Source organism: Branchiostoma belcheri, unplaced genomic scaffold (genome assembly GCF_001625305.1).
Source record: "Branchiostoma belcheri isolate BF01 breed outbred unplaced genomic scaffold, Haploidv18h27 scaffold149, whole genome shotgun sequence".
Taxonomy (NCBI): domain Eukaryota; kingdom Metazoa; phylum Chordata; class Leptocardii; order Amphioxiformes; family Branchiostomatidae; genus Branchiostoma; species Branchiostoma belcheri.
Genome location: NW_017802924.1, coordinates 329,943 through 348,051, shown reverse-complemented (window position 1 = coordinate 348,051; position 18,109 = coordinate 329,943). Strand labels below are relative to the sequence as shown.

The 18,109-nt window shown below is 38.9% G+C and overlaps 2 protein-coding genes and 1 pseudogene across 4 annotated transcripts in view; all 3 read right to left on the bottom strand.

Annotated features, from left to right (window-relative positions):
* LOC109465145 overlaps nucleotides 1-3,611 on the bottom strand; it is a 9,815-nt gene extending 6,204 nt beyond the window's left edge. For 2 of the 3 annotated variants that reach the window (XM_019762292.1, XM_019762293.1), the window contains exons 1-2: nucleotides 3,437-3,611; nucleotides 797-973 (exon numbers count right to left, since the gene is read on the bottom strand). In XM_019762292.1, coding sequence (XP_019617851.1) covers nucleotides 797-973; nucleotides 3,437-3,494 — 235 coding nt within the window. In that variant the 5' untranslated portion in view covers nucleotides 3,495-3,611. The remainder of the gene's footprint in view (nucleotides 1-796; nucleotides 974-3,436) is intronic. The other variant, XM_019762294.1, reaches the window with a different exon arrangement.
* A 4,529-nt stretch (nucleotides 3,612-8,140) lies between these two features.
* LOC109465128 lies at nucleotides 8,141-9,256 on the bottom strand (annotated as a pseudogene).
* Nucleotides 9,257-9,392: 136 nt separating this feature from the next.
* LOC109465127 (leucine-rich repeat and fibronectin type III domain-containing protein 1-like protein) lies at nucleotides 9,393-11,597 on the bottom strand (the record flags this gene model as incomplete). Its single annotated transcript, XM_019762269.1, has 4 exons — nucleotides 11,365-11,597; nucleotides 10,913-11,295; nucleotides 9,778-10,104; nucleotides 9,393-9,622 (listed from the first exon to the last, which is right to left on the bottom strand). Coding segments are annotated over exons 1-4 (1,173 nt in total), but the record flags the coding sequence as incomplete, so codon positions are not given.
* Between the last annotated feature and the right edge of the window lie 6,512 nt (nucleotides 11,598-18,109).

The following is an 18,109-nucleotide window of genomic DNA, read 5'->3' as shown; positions in this document are numbered from 1 at the left end:
TTTGTCAATCAGGACCATATACATGTATATATATCTATATATATCTAAATATCTAAAAGATTGCTTTTTATGCTATGTCTATCTATCTATCTATATATATATATAGAGAGAGATAAATAGATAGATAGATGGATAGATAGATACTATTAGATGGATAGATAGATAGATACAGTAGATAGATAGATAGATAGATAGATAGATAGATAGATAGATAGATAGATAGATAGATAGATAGATAGATAGATAGATAGATAGATAGATAGATAGACAAAAGCAACTGTACTTGATTGGTATGTTTGAGTCTGGGTCGAACAGTGTGGCTACTGTTTTGACAAGGTATCGTTTGCCCAAAGCACATCAATCAAATAGACAACGATCAGACAACTAGGTTAAAGAATGCAAGTGTCTTGTCTTCGAGTGTGCATCTTCATGCAGCTATTGTGATAGACATTCTCAATCCACATATACTGATGTTTCATGAACTTTCTACCGCTTGATACATGTCCTTTTGCGTTTTGTTTTATCACCCAAGGTTTCCATTATGTTGTATTCGTGACACGATATCATTTTCATCAGATATTGAACACATGTCACTCATTTTAATTCATTTGATACATTATAGTTGCAGGGACATGCAGTGATTCTTAACACTAAGCAGACTGTTTTGTAGTGTATGTTTATTCAACTTGCTATATTATACCAGTAGATGCCATATTGTGCAATAATATCTGATGCCTTATTGTGCAATAAATTTTATTTACAGACAGAACTTTTAGTAGTCATGACTAAACCTTACCTTGGTCCTTTTTATCGTCCAAATGTTTTTGATTTGTGTCATCGTCAATGTAGATGCCCATCTGCCGAAGTACGTCGTGTATGTTGTCGCTTTCGTGATCTTCTTTGCTGATTTGTGAACTTTCTATGTCGTCAGTTGTATATGTTGACCCTTCGTCACCGTTGGCTGCTCTGAGACCTGTAGTTATGTATTATTAACAGTGTAGCAATGCTAATTTTGTAGAGTTTCCTACTGAAATGTTACGTACCTGTCAAAAGTCATTTGTGAAAAAAATTACACGTTTTTGATAGTGTAGTTAATAGTAGTGATAGTGTCAATATTGCAATTTTGCAATGCTCAAAAGATTTCTTTTTATGCTATTTTATCAGCAACAGACTACTTGACGTGTCAGTATCTTCTTTGTCTGGTTACGTTTTGAAACCAAGTTTTAAATCTCGTTATTCAATTGTGCTACATACTAGTAGCACGTTTTAGGGTACATTTTATTGAATCTTAATATCTAAACTTTCACTGTTTAGACAGTGTAGTTGATCAGTCTGATTGTAAAAGGTCCGATGCGCTTTAATAAGTAGAAATGAGAGTTTAGGGTACACACACACACACATACATACACACACACACACACACACCCCACACACACACATACATACACACACACACACACACACACACACACACACATACACACACACACACACACACACATACACACACATACACACACACCACACACACACATATACATACACACACACACACACACACACACACACACACACACACACACACACGCACAACCACACACAAATATACACACACATGCCTGGTTGCCAGCGCTACTGACCTGCAACAAGACAAGAACACAGCAACTGAACAGACTGCTGAACCGTGCTGCCAGAATCATCACCGGCAGAACTTTGCAGGACCGAGTACCTACTGACACTCTATTAACAGAGGCGGGTATTGAAACTCTATCAAGAAGAGTGGAAGTAAACACACTAGTGACTGTTTTTAAGGAACTAAACAAGAAAATGCCGCCTTACTTGTCTGAAATGTGTAAGTGGATGCCACCCCCAATGTTGCAATTGAACAGACGGACGCGGTTAGCTGTAAACCAGTTAGCAATTGGGACCCTCACATGCTGGTTGTTCCACCGGCAAACATTAACGCATACAAAGGGAGCCTGCAGTACCAGGGTCCAGTGCTGTGGAACCAGCTCACGATAGAACAGAGAAAGCTCCGAACTGTAACGGCCTTCAAAAACTCATTGTAATTATATTGTATTTGTACTGCTGTATGGCTATTATGTGCTATGTACTGTGTTGTTATCATTGTATTGTTTCTGCATTTTTATTGTACCCAGATCTACGTGAAAAGCAGGTCAAATGACCTGAGTGTATCTTCTGGTTAAATAAATAAACTGAAACACACACACAAACAAACATACACACACACATACATGCATACGCACGCACGAACACACACACAAACATACACACACATACATACACACATACACACACACACATACACACACACAAACATACACACACACACATACATACATACACACACGCATACATACACACACATGAACATACACACACACACATACACACACACGCACACACACACACACATACACACACACACACGCACACAAATACACAAACACACACATACATACACAAACACATACACACACACACACAAACATACACACACACACACACACATACACACATACGTACACAAACAAACATACACACACACACATACATACAGACACACACACACACACACACACACACACACACACACACGCGCACACAAATACACAAACACACACATACATACACAACACATACACACACACACACAACACACACACACACACACACACATACACACACACACACACACACACACACACACACACACACACACACACGCACACACACACACATCTTTTGCCCCTGCACACATCAGACAATTGTGTTTAAGAATGCAAGCTTTTTTGACACTCTCAATACACTAAAACTATTGTTCATTCGAACGTTCTATCTCAAAACGTTTAACTTAAAATAGATGCCCTAATTCTAGATACAACGAGAAAGATAATCATGACACGACAAAAGGCGGTTATATTGTGTATGCAGATACAGATATAGATCAAAGACTTAGCATAAACTATTTCAAGGGACATCACATATATCTTCACGATATTCCACAAAATAGGGCGTTGTAGGCAATTGTATTACTTGGCTAACTAAACACAATGAAACTATTGACTGAACATTGCTCCTTCCAATATACAATTTTTAGACTACATGTATATTCATAGCAATAATGGCTGCATAAGAGCTCACCCACATTACCGACTACACAAGTACTACGGACGAAATGAAGCATGAAAACATTAAAAAAGGTTCCTTAATGTTCAAAGGAGCAAGTGTAATAGGCTTGAGTAGTCAATAATCTAAAGAAAAGCAATCGAAAAATTTGATGCGTCCCTGGTATTGTGTATATAAAGTAACAGGTGGGATCCCCATTTTGCAATTCTCACGATTCGTCGGGTTTTTATGTCATCAGACAGTTTACTTGATAGTTTTATGTGGAAAAATTATAAAAGAAACTTACCTCGTCCTGTGATGCAGTGAAGCACCAGTAGCAACACAGCCACTTTGGAAAGAGTCATTCTGTAACGAAGCTGTGGTCCTAACTACATGTCTGACGTGCTAACATAGATGTCATAACGAGTTGACCAGCACACGCCCAGCGATCAGGCTGTTGTCTAGAAATAAGGTTGGAAGGACTGGACGGACCGGACTTGCGTTGTCTTGATTTTCCCATGATGCTTCATTCTGGAAAGAGGGAGGGGGGAAAATAACTGCCCAGGCATTCGAAACAGATTCTTTATTGACACAGCAAAAAAGTACAGGGACTCTTGTATGGTCTTCTACAGCTTAACTAAAGATCTAACAAAGCTAAATATATGTGTGGATAACGTCATCTTGCGTACAGAGTATATGTATGATGTAACAATAAAGGTTAATTATTCTCTAACATGTGTTCTCTAAGATCGAAACATTGTTTAAATGTATTTTCCTTTTTGAACACTAGATAAGTTCTTGAACTGTTAGTTAAGTTGACATCATTGTAAATTTGTTTTATATTCTGGTCATGCTTAATATTTTGTATTTGTTTGTACAGATGTTTTATGCAATGTATTGTTTTATTGTATTTAGTATATTAATGTCTCTTGTTTGTTTTAATTAATTTCAATTTTAGAACTGTCTTGCTGTGGTCCAAGGTGGCCAAAAAGCAACGAAATAAAGTACAAGTCATGTGATAAACTTCTTCAGCACGATAACGTTAAACTTAAATTAGTTATTTGAGTTTAATGTTGTTAAAGTAGGAATCGCTAGTTCAAATTTGATTCATGTTGGTTGATATATTATTGCGTTTTAACTTACATAATATATTAATTTTTCAAAAGTAAACCTGATTTCGACGAAAACCACGTGTATATGACTGATTACACTAACAAAATGTTAAAAAATAAGCCATATTTGATAAAACAAGGAGGTTGGTCATGACAATAGTTGAATATAGAAATCACCTCAGTGTTGACGAGAATCGATAAAATATTTTGTTCCATTATCGTTTGCTCATTCAGTGACGTATAGTTGTTGTGATTGTTTTAAGAGCAATTATATAGAGATTGCGGTTTATTGAGGTTTATTGAGGAAAAACTCTCCTTTAGTTGCCCACCCAAGGGTGGCAGCTAATCTTCCAGGAGAGGGTACATAAGACATAACAATACATCAAATATAATTACATATACATTTACGTTACATAGTAATTCAAAAGAAAACCAATACATTTACCGTATCTCGGAAAATTTTACGAGATTAAAGATTAATTTTCATCAATGATTAAAGAAAGCATCAAGAGTTTTTACACACTTTATTGCCGATTGACTTCACAAATATTTCAAGATAGTTAACATACTAGTATAACTGCTGCAGTTAAGGCAAAATACATATGCATACATGTACGACATATACATGTACGTACTTTCTGATTATCATTTATTGTCTTCGTCAGAAAGACTATGAAATTGTCTCGCCGCATTGTGGGTGACTGCGGATTTAGCGGAATAACTGTTGACAGCATTACTCCACGTCCATGATATTTGGCAGGCAGATTACCGTTGTTAAGGCCAATGCCAAGTGCAAGTTTGGGCTTCGTGGGGGTCCGTACGTCACACTGCAGTGGACTTTTTGTGTTTGTGGCTTGTGAGCAAAATAACTGGAGAAGATTTAAACAGATGTTCATGATTTTTGATAGCCAAGCTACCATTGTAGAGGCTAAGGTCAAGTTCGAAAACGGGCCTAGTGGGGGTCCCTATGTCGCTCCAGTGGACCTTTTGTGTTCGATATATAATGGACTTTCCCCACCAACCTCTGCATTGATTCACATTGGGGACAGCTGTCCCCGCATCTGGGATCAATTGCTTACAATTGTGGGGCTGTCCTATAATTACTGGGGGGGGGGAGTTAGACATGCGTCAGACAGGTCATTCCCTAAATTGTAAGGCCAGACCAAGTAATTTTAATGGATGACGTCTACTGAAGACCTTAAATTCATTGCAAAAGCGCGATAAAATACATGAAGGGCAAAAAAACTGATTAAGATGCATAGATTTGGAACATGCTAACTGTGGAAATACAAAGGTTAGGACGCAAATTGAATAAAAAAACATAGTGTAGCAACAAACGAAAACAGCAATAAATCTCGCCCTGTTCTGATTCTTTCCTTTCATCACATCTTCTCATTACATTTTGCGACACTGTCGTAGAATTAAAAAAAGGGGGGACAAGAGTTCCAAGATCTCATACCTCCATGAGATATGGGCTTGCTTTGTCCTCATTATTATGCAAATAAGCTCTACATTAACATAATATATGCATAGCGGTGCAAACCTTTAAGTAACTTACACATGTTACCAGGTATAAAATTCCCACCATTCACCAATAAGGATTCACAGAATTTTCACATTAATTATGCAAATTAGGTCATTATTTGCATAATTGGTATCTGTTGATGTTCCGCCTGCCACAGAGTAAATAGATTATATGTATAACAGAGCTATTATATAAAACACTGTAATTATAGAATTTCCTCCTTAATTATGCAAATTATGTCCTCATTTGCATCATTTGCATTTAATAATTTGCATTTAATTACAACTCTCTCTCTTAGCTACCTACAAACCAAAAATGATGAAAATACGTTGTTCCTTTTTGGACTTATTGGCTTTAGAAGATTTCGCCCGAAAGTGCCCTGCAGTTCCAGAACAAGTTGCTAGGAAGACCAAACCCACACCACTTATTCCTGACAGTAAAAGCTATCTGTTACCAAAAAGTCAAGACCATAGCATGTTCAGGACAAAAGATACAAGAACCGGAAGTTCTGCTGCAGTACCAAGGTCATCCACCAGGAGGCCCATATTTAACCTTGACCTTTGTCTTCCTAAGACCTACTAGCATACCAAATATCATCACAATCTATAAAGGCGTTATGAAGTTAGATGCTGACTACAAATGTGCGGAAACACAATCACACACACACAGACACACACACAGACACACAGGCACGCCAAAAGCAAGAGTTCCGAGATCTCATACCTCCATGAAATATGGGCTTGATATGTAAATGTAAATTTCTTCTTTAATTATGCAAATAACCTCTGCATTAACATAATATATGCATTGTGATGTTAACTTTTGATTAACTTACAGATGTCCCAAGTATGACATTCCCATTATTCACCATTAAGAAATCATAGAATTTCCGCATTAATTTATGCAAATTAGGTCATCATTTGTATAATTAGTATCTGTTGATGTTCCATCTGCCATTGGTTACATACATTACATGTATGCAAGTGCTATAATGTAAAACACTAATTATAGAATTTCCTCATTAATTATGCAAATAAAGTCCTCATTTGCATAATTTGCATTTAATTTTCTCAGCTACCTACACACCAAAACTGATGAAAATACGTTGTTCCTATCTGGACTTATTGGCTTTCAAAGATTTCGCCCGAAAGTCCCCTGCAGTTCCAGAACAAGCTGCTAGGACGACCAAACTCACACCACTTATTCCTGACAGGAAAAGCTATCAGTCACCAAAAATTCAAGAAGTATGTTCAGGACAAAAGATGCAAAAACCGGAAGTTCTGCTGCAGTATCAAGGTCATCTACCAGGAGGCCCATATTTGACCTTGACCTCCGTCTTCTACCAAATATCATCATAATCCATAAAGGCGTTATGAAGTTATGCTGACTACAAATGTGCGGAAACACAAACAAACAGACAGACAGACAGACAGACAGACACACAGACAGACGCGCCCAAAAAATACCTCCATTTTTCATGGAGGTAACGTTACAACAGTGTGGTAACAGCAGTGCACTGCGACTGCACTATCATCAAATCTATATTGACCTCTTGGGAGTTTAAAACTGATGTTACAAATGAAATCATATTAAATTCCTTTCACACTACATACATGGCCTTAAATGCCACTAATCAAAGTCACATTGGTATGATATATCATTGATTGCTTGATTTATTTTGTGTTCTTCAAGTAACTGAATTTTACTCCATGGAACCTTGATACACGTTTTATTTTGTGTTGTGTTAACGTGTACCGTATTGTATACTACAAAACTTTGGACAACCAAGAAAGTATACGTGTACGTGTTAATGTGAAACATAGGCTGAAGAGTCAAAGCCAGATTCAACATACAACTTGTATCTGCACCACTCAGTATGGATTATATTGAAACTATAGTGGTAACAGTCAATGCAGCAAATAAATATCCACACACACCTACATGTACATGTATGTATAAACCCAGTACAGGGGCCAGTGCAGATAGACATGCACAGCTCCAATTTTATGTGCAATAATATTAATCTGCAAGTACAGGTGGTATTTACTTTTACTGATGAATGTCGAACCTCCGTTGACATATCAACTACTTGGTCTAAGGTCTTGCAGACTGGCCCTGCCCTGTCTTAATTGTTTCAATATCTTTACACTGGTAATGATGGTCACTGGTCATTACAGTAGCTGTGGTGTTTGTGTTCTATTCAGTGTTGGCCTACGACTGGCCCTGCCCTGTCTTAAAATAATTGTTTTCAATATCTTCAATCATCAAGATCTTCATAATGGTAATAATGATCACCGGTCATTACAGTAGCTGTGGTGTTGGATTCGGCAATGGCCTGAGACTGACCCTGCCCTGTCCGGTCATGACCACTGGTCATTACAGTAGCTGTGGTGTTTGTGTTGGATTCAGTGATGGCCTGAGACTGACCCTGCCCTGTCTGTTCATGACCACTGGTCATTACAATAGCTGTGGTGTTTCTGTTGGATTCAGTGATGGCCTGAGACTGACCCTGCGCTGTCTGATCATCACCACTGGTCATTACAATACCTGTGGTGTTTGTGTTGGATTCAGTGATGACCTGAGATTGACCCCGCCCTGTTTTAACACGGGGGTTGTCAATATCCTCATACTGGTCATCACCACTGGGACTGAGACTGACCCTGCCCTGTTTGCTCGTTACAATGTCTGATTGTTGGGTTATTTGGTAGTGTTTCGTTCCCTGCGTGCATGGCATTTGGTTTTAAGGCAGCTAGCATGTCCGATAGATTTGCAGCGTTAGGAGATTGAATGTTAGCCTGAGCCTGGCCCTGTCCTGTCTGTTCATGACCACTGGTCATTACAGTAGCTGTGGTGTTTGTGTTGGATTCAGTGATGGCCTGAGACTGACCCTGCCCTGTCTGATCATGACCACTGGTCATTACAGTAGCTGTGGTGTTTGTGTTGGTATCAGTGATGACCTGAGACTGACCCTGCCCTGTCTGACCATGACCACTGGTCAGCTGTGGTGTTTGCTTTGGGATTCAGTGATGGCCTGAGACTGACCCTGCGCTGTCTGATCATCACCACTGGTCATTACAGTAGCTGTGGTGTTTGTGTTGGATTCAGTGATGGCCTGAGACTGGCCCTGCCCTGGTCGATCATGACCACTGGTCATTACAGTAGTGGTTTTGTACAGAGAATTAAGCTGAGAGACTATCGGCCCTGTGCCATAAAATGGATTTTCAGTATCGAAGGTTTCAGTGATGGCCTGATACCGACCCTGTCCTGTCTGATCATCGCCACTGGTCATTCACACAGTAGCTGTGGTGTTTGTGTTCTATTCAGTGTTGGCCTACGACTGGCCCTGCCCTGTCTTAAAATACTAGTAATTGTTTTCAATGTCTTCAATCATCAAGATCTTCATAATGGTAATAATGGTCACTGGTCATTACAGTAGCTGTGGTGTTGGATTCAGCAATGGCCTGAGACTGACCCTACCCTGTCTGGTCATGACCACTGGTCATTACAGTAGTGGTTTTGTACAGAGAATTAAGCTGAGAGACAGTCAGCCCTGTGCCATAAGATGGATTTCTAGCATCCAAGGTTTCAGTGTTGGTCTGAGACTGACCCTGCCCTGTCTGATCATGACCACTGGTCATTACAATACCTGTGGTGTTTGTGTTGGATTCAGTGATGGCCTGAGATTGACCCCGCCCTGTTTTAACACGGGGGTTGTCAATATCCTCATACTGGTCATCACCACTGGTCATTTCAGTAGCTGTGGTGTTTCTGTTGGATTCAGTGATGGCCTGAGACTGACCCTGCTCTGTCTGATCATCACCACTGGTCATTTCAGTAGCTGTGGTGTTTCTGTTGGATTCAGTGATGGCCTGAGACTGACCCTAGCTCTGTCTGATCATGACCACTGGTCATTTCAGTAGCTGTGGTGTTTTCTGTTGGATTCAGTGTTGGCCTGAGACTGACCCTGCCCTGTTTGCTCGTTACAATGTCTGATTGTTGGGTTATTTGGTAGTGTTTCGTTCCCTGCGTGCATGGCATTTGGTTTTAAGGCAGCTAGCATGTCCGATAGATTTGCAGCTTTAGGAGATTGAATGTTAGTCTGAGCCTGGCCCTGCCCTGTTTTATACTGGTTGTCATGACTACTTGTCGACACAGAAATTACTGCGTTTGTGTTGCCGCCAACAACATTGGGATTCAGTCCTAAAGGAGGGTTCCTGGTCCTCTTCTTGTACCAAACTGTAACAATGATGGTGCCCATCAGGACAATGCCAGCTACTGGACCAAAGACTGAGCCAATGAGAACAGGTAGGGGGGAACTGGGAGTAGTTTCTGGTTTGTCTGAAGTGATTGCAAGGGATAAAGTTAGCGTTAATCTTGTTTTGCTTGCTTTGCCTGAAGGATATGCTGTTTTGCCAGGATCGCGTGTAAAGAACCAGTGATAGCGAGAGGTGAATGTGTCATTGTAACAACTTTTAGCAATTTGTAATGGGTTTAACATGGGGCTGTATGACAGACGTCAATCCTACAGGATGTGATGATGGGCCAGTATTGCTTTCTGTGCTGCCAACTGCAGACGAGGTTCGGATATCAACAGTTGTTGGCAAAACGGTTAGCTCTTTACAAATATCTTTAGGATCAATATCTGTAAGCCTTTTATTGTAAAGTTTGGGGGGTCCTTTACATATTAAATTTTTGAACTTACTTGAAGGAATTTTCGTGATGTTAAATTTGAAAAGTGCAATCTTACAGTCACAGTGAATAGGGTTAAATGCAAGGTTTATGGTACGAATAGATGGCAACAAGCCAAAAGCTGAAGGGAGAATGGCAGACAACTGGTTACTCGAGAGGTCCAAAGTTTCGAGCTGAGGCAGATCTTCAAATGCATTAGACTGGATGGTATCTATCTGATTGCGGGACAGAGTCAAGTGTTGTAGTTGGGATAGATTTGCAAATGTACCTGTCGTAATCTTTGTTATCTTGTTTTTGTACAGGCACAACTCTTTTAGTCCGGGTAGATTTAGAAACGGAATTATTTCTAACTTGTTGCTGTCCAGGGACAACTTTGCCAGTCGTGGTAGATTTGCAAATGTAACGTTTCGTATTTTGTTGTTGTACAAGTGCAACTTCTCTAGTAGGGGTAAATTACGGAATGTATCAATCTGAATCGTTCTTATCTGGTTGTTAAACAGGTACAACTCTTTTAGTCCGGCTAGATCTTGAATTGCCCCTGCTTGAATAATTGTTATCTTGTTATTGTTCAGATCTAGCCTTTCTAGCGTGGGAAGCTTTTGAAAAGAATCTTTCTGAATGGTTGTTATCTGGTTGTTTGCCAGTTTTAAGTATCGTAGCTCGGGTAGATTTTGAAATGTTTTTGCTTTAATAATTGTTATCTTGTTGCCCATCAGGCCCAATCTTTGTAGATTGGGTAGATTTTGAAACGTACCAACCTGAATCATTGTTATCTGGTTGTCTGACAGGATTAGCGACCGTAGTTTGGGTAGAGTTTTGAATGTATCGGGATCAATCATTGTTATCTTGTTATCATGAAGGTGCAAACACGACAAATTCCTATACCTATTAATAGCCGGGTTTACAGATGTAATATGATTACTACGCAACTCCAAGCTTTCGATGGATGGTGGGAGGTCTGGAGGGATGCTGGTGAGGCCCTTTCTCCTGCACCAGCATGATGATGGCGCACAGCTGGTGTCTAGCATGTTGGGCTCCTTCAGGCAGTGTGATGGTTCACAGCTGTAGTTAGCGCCTGGCATGTTGGGCTCCTTCAGGATGATGAGAAGAAAGATCAGCACGTGTTGCAGTTTTCCTCCCATGGTGCTCTGCCACCTAGGAAGATAAAGAAATAACTTTCCAAATTCTAAAATTCTAAAATTCTAAAATTCTAAAATTCTAAAATTCTAAAATTCTAAAATTCTAAAATTCTAAAATTCTAAAATTCTAAAATTCTAAAATTCTAAAATTCTAAAATTCTAAAATTCTAAAATTCTAAAAGCGAATCAATTAGGCTCTACCCGGAATATTTTACCCTAGTGTGAATGGGGCTTAAGACCGCCCCAACTATATGTTGATTTGAATCTCGAATTAAAAGATAAGCTTGACATGAACAAAAAACGTTGAGAGGAAAGCCCCTTTTACAAAGGAGAGAAAATGTAGTCGGACTCAAATAGTTTTCCTAGGATTTGTTTTTGATTTTACCTCGAAATGAAAACCAAGAAAGGTGCATTGTTGTGCACAATTACACCGATGCCCGTACTGGCTGCCAGGTGGACTCTCTAGTGCACCTTACTATATATATATATATATTATCAATCTTTATTCAGATTCAATATACATAACAATCACGTTGGAAACGAGACAAACTGATAAATGAACAAGAAACGAATAAACAATTATGGTACAGTAACTAATCTACAAACAAAAAACGGTAAAACCATAGCTAAATTATCTAATCAAATAACGAGTACAATTTCCTCCACTTGTCCATGTGTTTTGATACTTCCCCTCTGATTCTTGCAATATTAATCTCCAAAATCGTTGAAATATTTGACAAAAGATACAAAGTTCGACAATTTTAACATTCCCTGGCGATTTTTGAAAATGTAGATTTTTCCTAACAGCATGATTAAATTGGAAATGGCAGAGCATTGATCATTCAGATCCCCAAACACTATGTTAAAACCATTCAGTTTTAGATTGGTTTCTGTTTTGTCCTGGAACCAGTCATAAACAGATTCCCAAAAATAAAAGACTTTAGAACAGTTCCAAAAGATGTGTTTTGGTGTTTCTTCCTCCTCACCACACAAAGAGCAATTTGGCGAGTTTTTTAATGTTCCAGAGATACAATTTCTTGTTTGTGGCTAAGAATTTATAAAGTAATTTAAATTGAAATATTCTGGTTTGGGTATCCATTACAAGTCTGTATGGTAAAATAAACACTTTTTCCATGGTATGACTTCATTTGAAATCATCTTCCCAGTATGATATGATTTTAACTGGATTTGTTATAAAGGGCTTCATGAAATGATTATACATCTTCTTGTTAATTTTACAACCTGTCAGCCATTGGTACTTCTTTAAAGTAGGCCTGCACACCTGCAAGTGCGCACCACTGCATTCAGCCCTCATAGAACCGTTGCGAGAGATCGCAGAAACTAACATATTATAGGATTATTTGGAACAGACATATGTAAATTTCTTAACAAACAAACACCTTACTATATTTGCCGCGTCGAAGTGAGTTACATGTACCTTGGGGTGCATAACTATAAAAATCCACATAAGGCGAAAACTGTGTTCTGCCACTTTAACTACATGTCCCCAACGGATCCCCCTTTTGCAATTGTGGCCGAAGCATTATATGGACCTGTTAATTGTCTGAGACTTGCTGGTTGAATATCCATGTTGTGTACTGCTGCTTATGACTCCATTTGCACCCTCAGACAAGGAATGGGCAGAAGAGTAGAGAATTGAACACTTCTTTTTAAAATAATCTTTAGTCAATCATCTGTTCTTTTCTGTCATACCATTAAAACAGTCATTTTTCTTAGACCCTCTTATTAGTCACATGCACCCTTATGAATAATGTACAAAATCTCAATAGCACCAATGATACTGTCTACCGAACTAACGTAATCTTCTAGCAGATATTAAGATGAAAGATTGGTAACGTTTTCTGACGGCCGGGCGTCACTGACAGCTATGTATCATGATTGCTGACTGAAAACGGCATCTTAACATCTGCTTGGAGAATAAACCCCTTATTGCATATGTCTATGTGCGTATATATGCCTGGGAAAATTTTGAAAAGCGTCTTTACTAAAAATGTGGCCATTTACTTTTATCCACCGACAAAAGCATACCTTTCAAGTGAGTCAGAATAGCTTCAGTTGGCACTTTCTTGGCAAGAACTCGGGCGCAGCTCGCTGTAACAGTTGTTCTTGTAGGGTGTGTTCTCCTTCTGTAGCTGGTCCAAAATGCCGTGTGAAAAACAACCCGAGATTGGTCCTACGTATATGGTGGAGTTGATTGTCTGAAGCTGGCTATTTGAATAACATTAACATTTATGACCATGATAAAAATTCTAATGATGATGCATCTTTACTTATTTTCATAATAAGAAAATAAAAACTAGGAACAGATTTTTAAGATCTGATTGAGAAAGACAGGCATATTTGTCAAATTCTGGCATAAAAGTAAATGCAACGTAAATTTTAATTAGTTATATATTTTGTAATAACATGCGTGTGTTTTTTATTGTATAAACAACAGTGTGGGAGAGTGCCTTATGTAAGAGTGACCCTGTCAGAATGTGTGTGGGCTGATCTAGGAGATTGCTCGACGAATTTGTTATGAAAATGGAATAATAAAAAACTGTTTTACAAAATCTATCGGCTTTTTTTCGTGCTTTCCATAATTTCTGTATCAAATCATGCTGTAGATAGACTTTTGGAAAAATTATCGATTTGGTAGGTACCCAGTTACCCAGCATCCTCTGCGTGAAGTGACACCCTTAAAATCAGAGCTGATAAGTTACGTCCGATTTCGAAACTCCGATTTCGAACGTTGCTCCCAAGTTCGAAACGGATTCTAAAGTTCGATTCTTGGCTGGAAATGCAAGTTTTTTGTCATCCATTTTTTGCCAATATGTAAAAGTGATTTTAAAAAATCTTCCATGGCGATGTTGTTAAATTTGTTTACAAAATCAACGTGGAAAATTTGGAAAAATTCCATATACATGTAACGTTATATAGATATCTTCAGGTGCAAGGCTGCAGCCTTAAAATGAAGGTGAAGTGTTTTCTCCATGTTTTTATTCCCTCTTAACATGCAGCACTTAAATGTTTCTAATTGCTGTTACATTAATAGTTATTAGCAATTATATAGACGCTACGCAAGAGCGACAACAGCAAAATAGACGCTATATACTGTAAGACTTAATAGATGAAAATAGCAAAACATTCTATATGTCTAGAATGTATGGATATGTCAGCTCAGACACGGAACAATCGAAGTCTCGTGTCTCGCGAGAGAATGTCACTTTTCAGACGACGAGCGTTGCCTGGCAACGTGACGTCACATCCCTTCCAGTGATCGTGAGGGACGTTTAACAAGTCGACCGTCTGGTTGCGTGTTTGAACCCCGTGGTCGGATGTAATGTGTACGTGGACACGCAGCATTTTATGTTCTATCCGTCAATTCTACCCACAAGTATTCAACTAGATTTTCCAATTCTTACAGTTTCAAACTCCCTAAACCAAAAACAAACAGCAAAAAGTGAACATTTCTGTACCGCGCCATTGATCTATGGAACACCCTGCCACCCAGTATCAAAACACTGACCTGTCTGCATCAATTCAAAAAGGCCATCCACCAGTTCTACATAAGTTAAGTTGAATATTTTAAGTTAAGTCATGATCGTTTTGTTAACCAGTATATAATTTGTGATGATATGTATGTTCATTCTCTTTTAATTTTGCTGTCAATATGTTTGTATTTTTATGTTTTGAACCTTGAATATTAGACATGGACTAAAGGGTATCGAAATGAACGAAATATCTCTAAATGTATCGCCACGTGCGCTAGCTCGAGAGGGAATTAGTAGTAGTAGCAGTAGTAGGCACCCTTCCATCTCGAAAGATGAGAGAGGAAATTATTGATGGAGAAAATCGCCCACCGGATCGACTGATGGAGACACAATGGCCGGTCTCGACATTGCGACATGGATTTTAATGTAGGAGTTGTAGACTTGTATATTTACGCTAATAGCTGTATAAAGAAGCTACAAGTTGCATTGGCACGTGGCACCGGACCTGGTGATTGAGTCGCGGCCGCCGGTCTTACCTTGACATAAGATATGGATATTGAAGCCAATACTTGTAGTACAAAGAATCGAGAAGAAGTCATACACTAACACGTGCAACTGAATCTGCTTCTTGAGATACGACAACCAGTATTACCTTGGCAGTTAGATATTGGGGCTAATAATTGTAGATAGAAACAAGAAGAAGTTACTATACACCAACACGTGCGACTGAATCTGATGCTTAGGATACGACCACCTGTCTTGCTTTGACATTACTTTTATTTTTTTATTTTATGACGATTTACCACATTTGTGGAAGGATTGACATAACAGGTGACAATCACCTCTTCAAAGATGTCAACCCCGAGACCAGACTGTAAGGCTTGAACCACTCACACCGGGAAGGTCCCCTACTCTTTTCGATAAGTGCGGTGGGTTCTTTAACGTGCGTGGGGTGTGGCTCTCCCAAACACGGGACCTCCATTTAACGTCCTATCCGAGGGACGTCCCTAGCCGAAGCTAGGTACTCATTTACACCTGAGTGAAGTGAGAAAAGTCGTGTAAAGTGCCTTTCCCAAGGGCACAAGATCGATGACATGGGCAGGGTTCGAACCCACGACCTCTCGGGTGTGAGCCGAACGCGCTACCGACTGCGCCACACGACCCCACATATTACGATATGGAAATTATAGCTTATATTTGTAGTACAAAGAACTGAGAAGAAGTTACTATACACTGACACGTGCAACTAAATCTGCTGCTTAAAATATGACCACCTGTCTTGGCTTTCAATTGATATGGATATTGATGCTGATACTTGTAGTACAAAGAATCGAGAAATCATTATACACTAACACGTTCAACTGAATCTGAAGCTTAAGATACGACCACCAGTCTTACCTTGACATTAGATATGGAAATTGAAGTTGTAATTTGGACTGAGTTAATTCCCCCCAGGGCACGTTGAAAAGCGCCCCCATGCGATATGTATCCCTTGATGAAATAAATATAAAAAATATTTCTTCTTGAACCATTGTTTGTCATATATGAGAAGCAAAATACACACTGAAGTGACACTGCAAGTATGAAAATTGTGCTACATTTCAAATAAATTTTGTACCCGTGATGCATAAGAATTAATAACCACGTGCACGTGCTTTCGCTGATTACTTCAAACACACGTGCTAGTGACTTGGAGAAAAACAACATTTTAACAGCAATATTCATTCGCATAAACCATTTAAATCTCCAGTACCAATAACTTAGCAGTTTCAAATTCCACCAATAATCTTAAATCCAAATTACTTCATCAACATTACAATACAAATGGGCTTGATATGTAAATGTAAATTTCTTCTTTAATTACACAAATGTCCTCTGCATTAACATAATATATGTATCGTGATGTTAACTTTTGATTAACTTACAGATGTCCAAGTATGACATTCCCATCATTCACCATTAAGAAATCATAGAATTTTCGCATTAATTATGCAAATTAGGCCATTATTCGCATACTTAGTATCTGTTGATGTTCCATCTGCCATAGGTTACATACATTACATGTATGAAAGTACTATAATGTAAAACACTGTAATTATAGAATTTCCTCATTAACTATGCAAATAAAGTCCTCATTTGCATAATTTGCATTTAATTGTGTACATCTCTCTCTCAGCTACCTACCTACCAAAAATGATGAAAATGCGTTGTTCCTATCTGGACTTATTGGCTTTCTAAGATTTCGCCCAAAGGTCCCCTGGTGTTCCAGGGGGACCAAACCCACACCACTTATTCCTGACAGGAAAATCTATCTATCACCAAAAATTCAAGACCACAGCATGTTCAGGACAAGAGATACAAAAACCGGAAGTTCTGCTGCAGTACCAAAGTCATCCACCAGGAGGCCCATATTTGAACTTGACCTTCGTCTTCCTAAGACTTACCAGCATACCAAATATCATCACAATCCATAAAGGCGTTCTGAAGTTATGCTGACTACAAATGTGCGGAAACACAAACACACACACACACACACACACACACACAGAAACACACACACACAGACAGACAGACGCGCCAAAAACAATACCTCCATTTTTCATGGAGGTAAAAAGGAGTACAGAGATTTTGTACTCTAGACCAAATTGATTTCTAGTATTGAAAAACGTTCCTTTATCTAGAACAATGTCCCTCTGACGAAGGCTTGACATCTCCGACCTCTAGTTTGATGATTAAAGTGAAGCACACAGATAGTTATCATGACTTGTAATGTATCATTCTGCGGTTAAAAGCCTGTACAACTGCAGTTCATAAGCAAATCGCTAAGGAGGGCTGAACTAAAACTACCCCCTGTGGCGTACAGTACCAATATTGTAAGATTTTTCCGACTTATGTTCTCCAGAAATGTACTTTTACGCCGACCCCGGCAAACAAAGTAAAGGACTGGAAAAATAACATCGTGATCGGAAGTAAGTTCTGTAAGGTGAAACGGTAAATGTGGATGTGTCAAAGGAAGGAGTG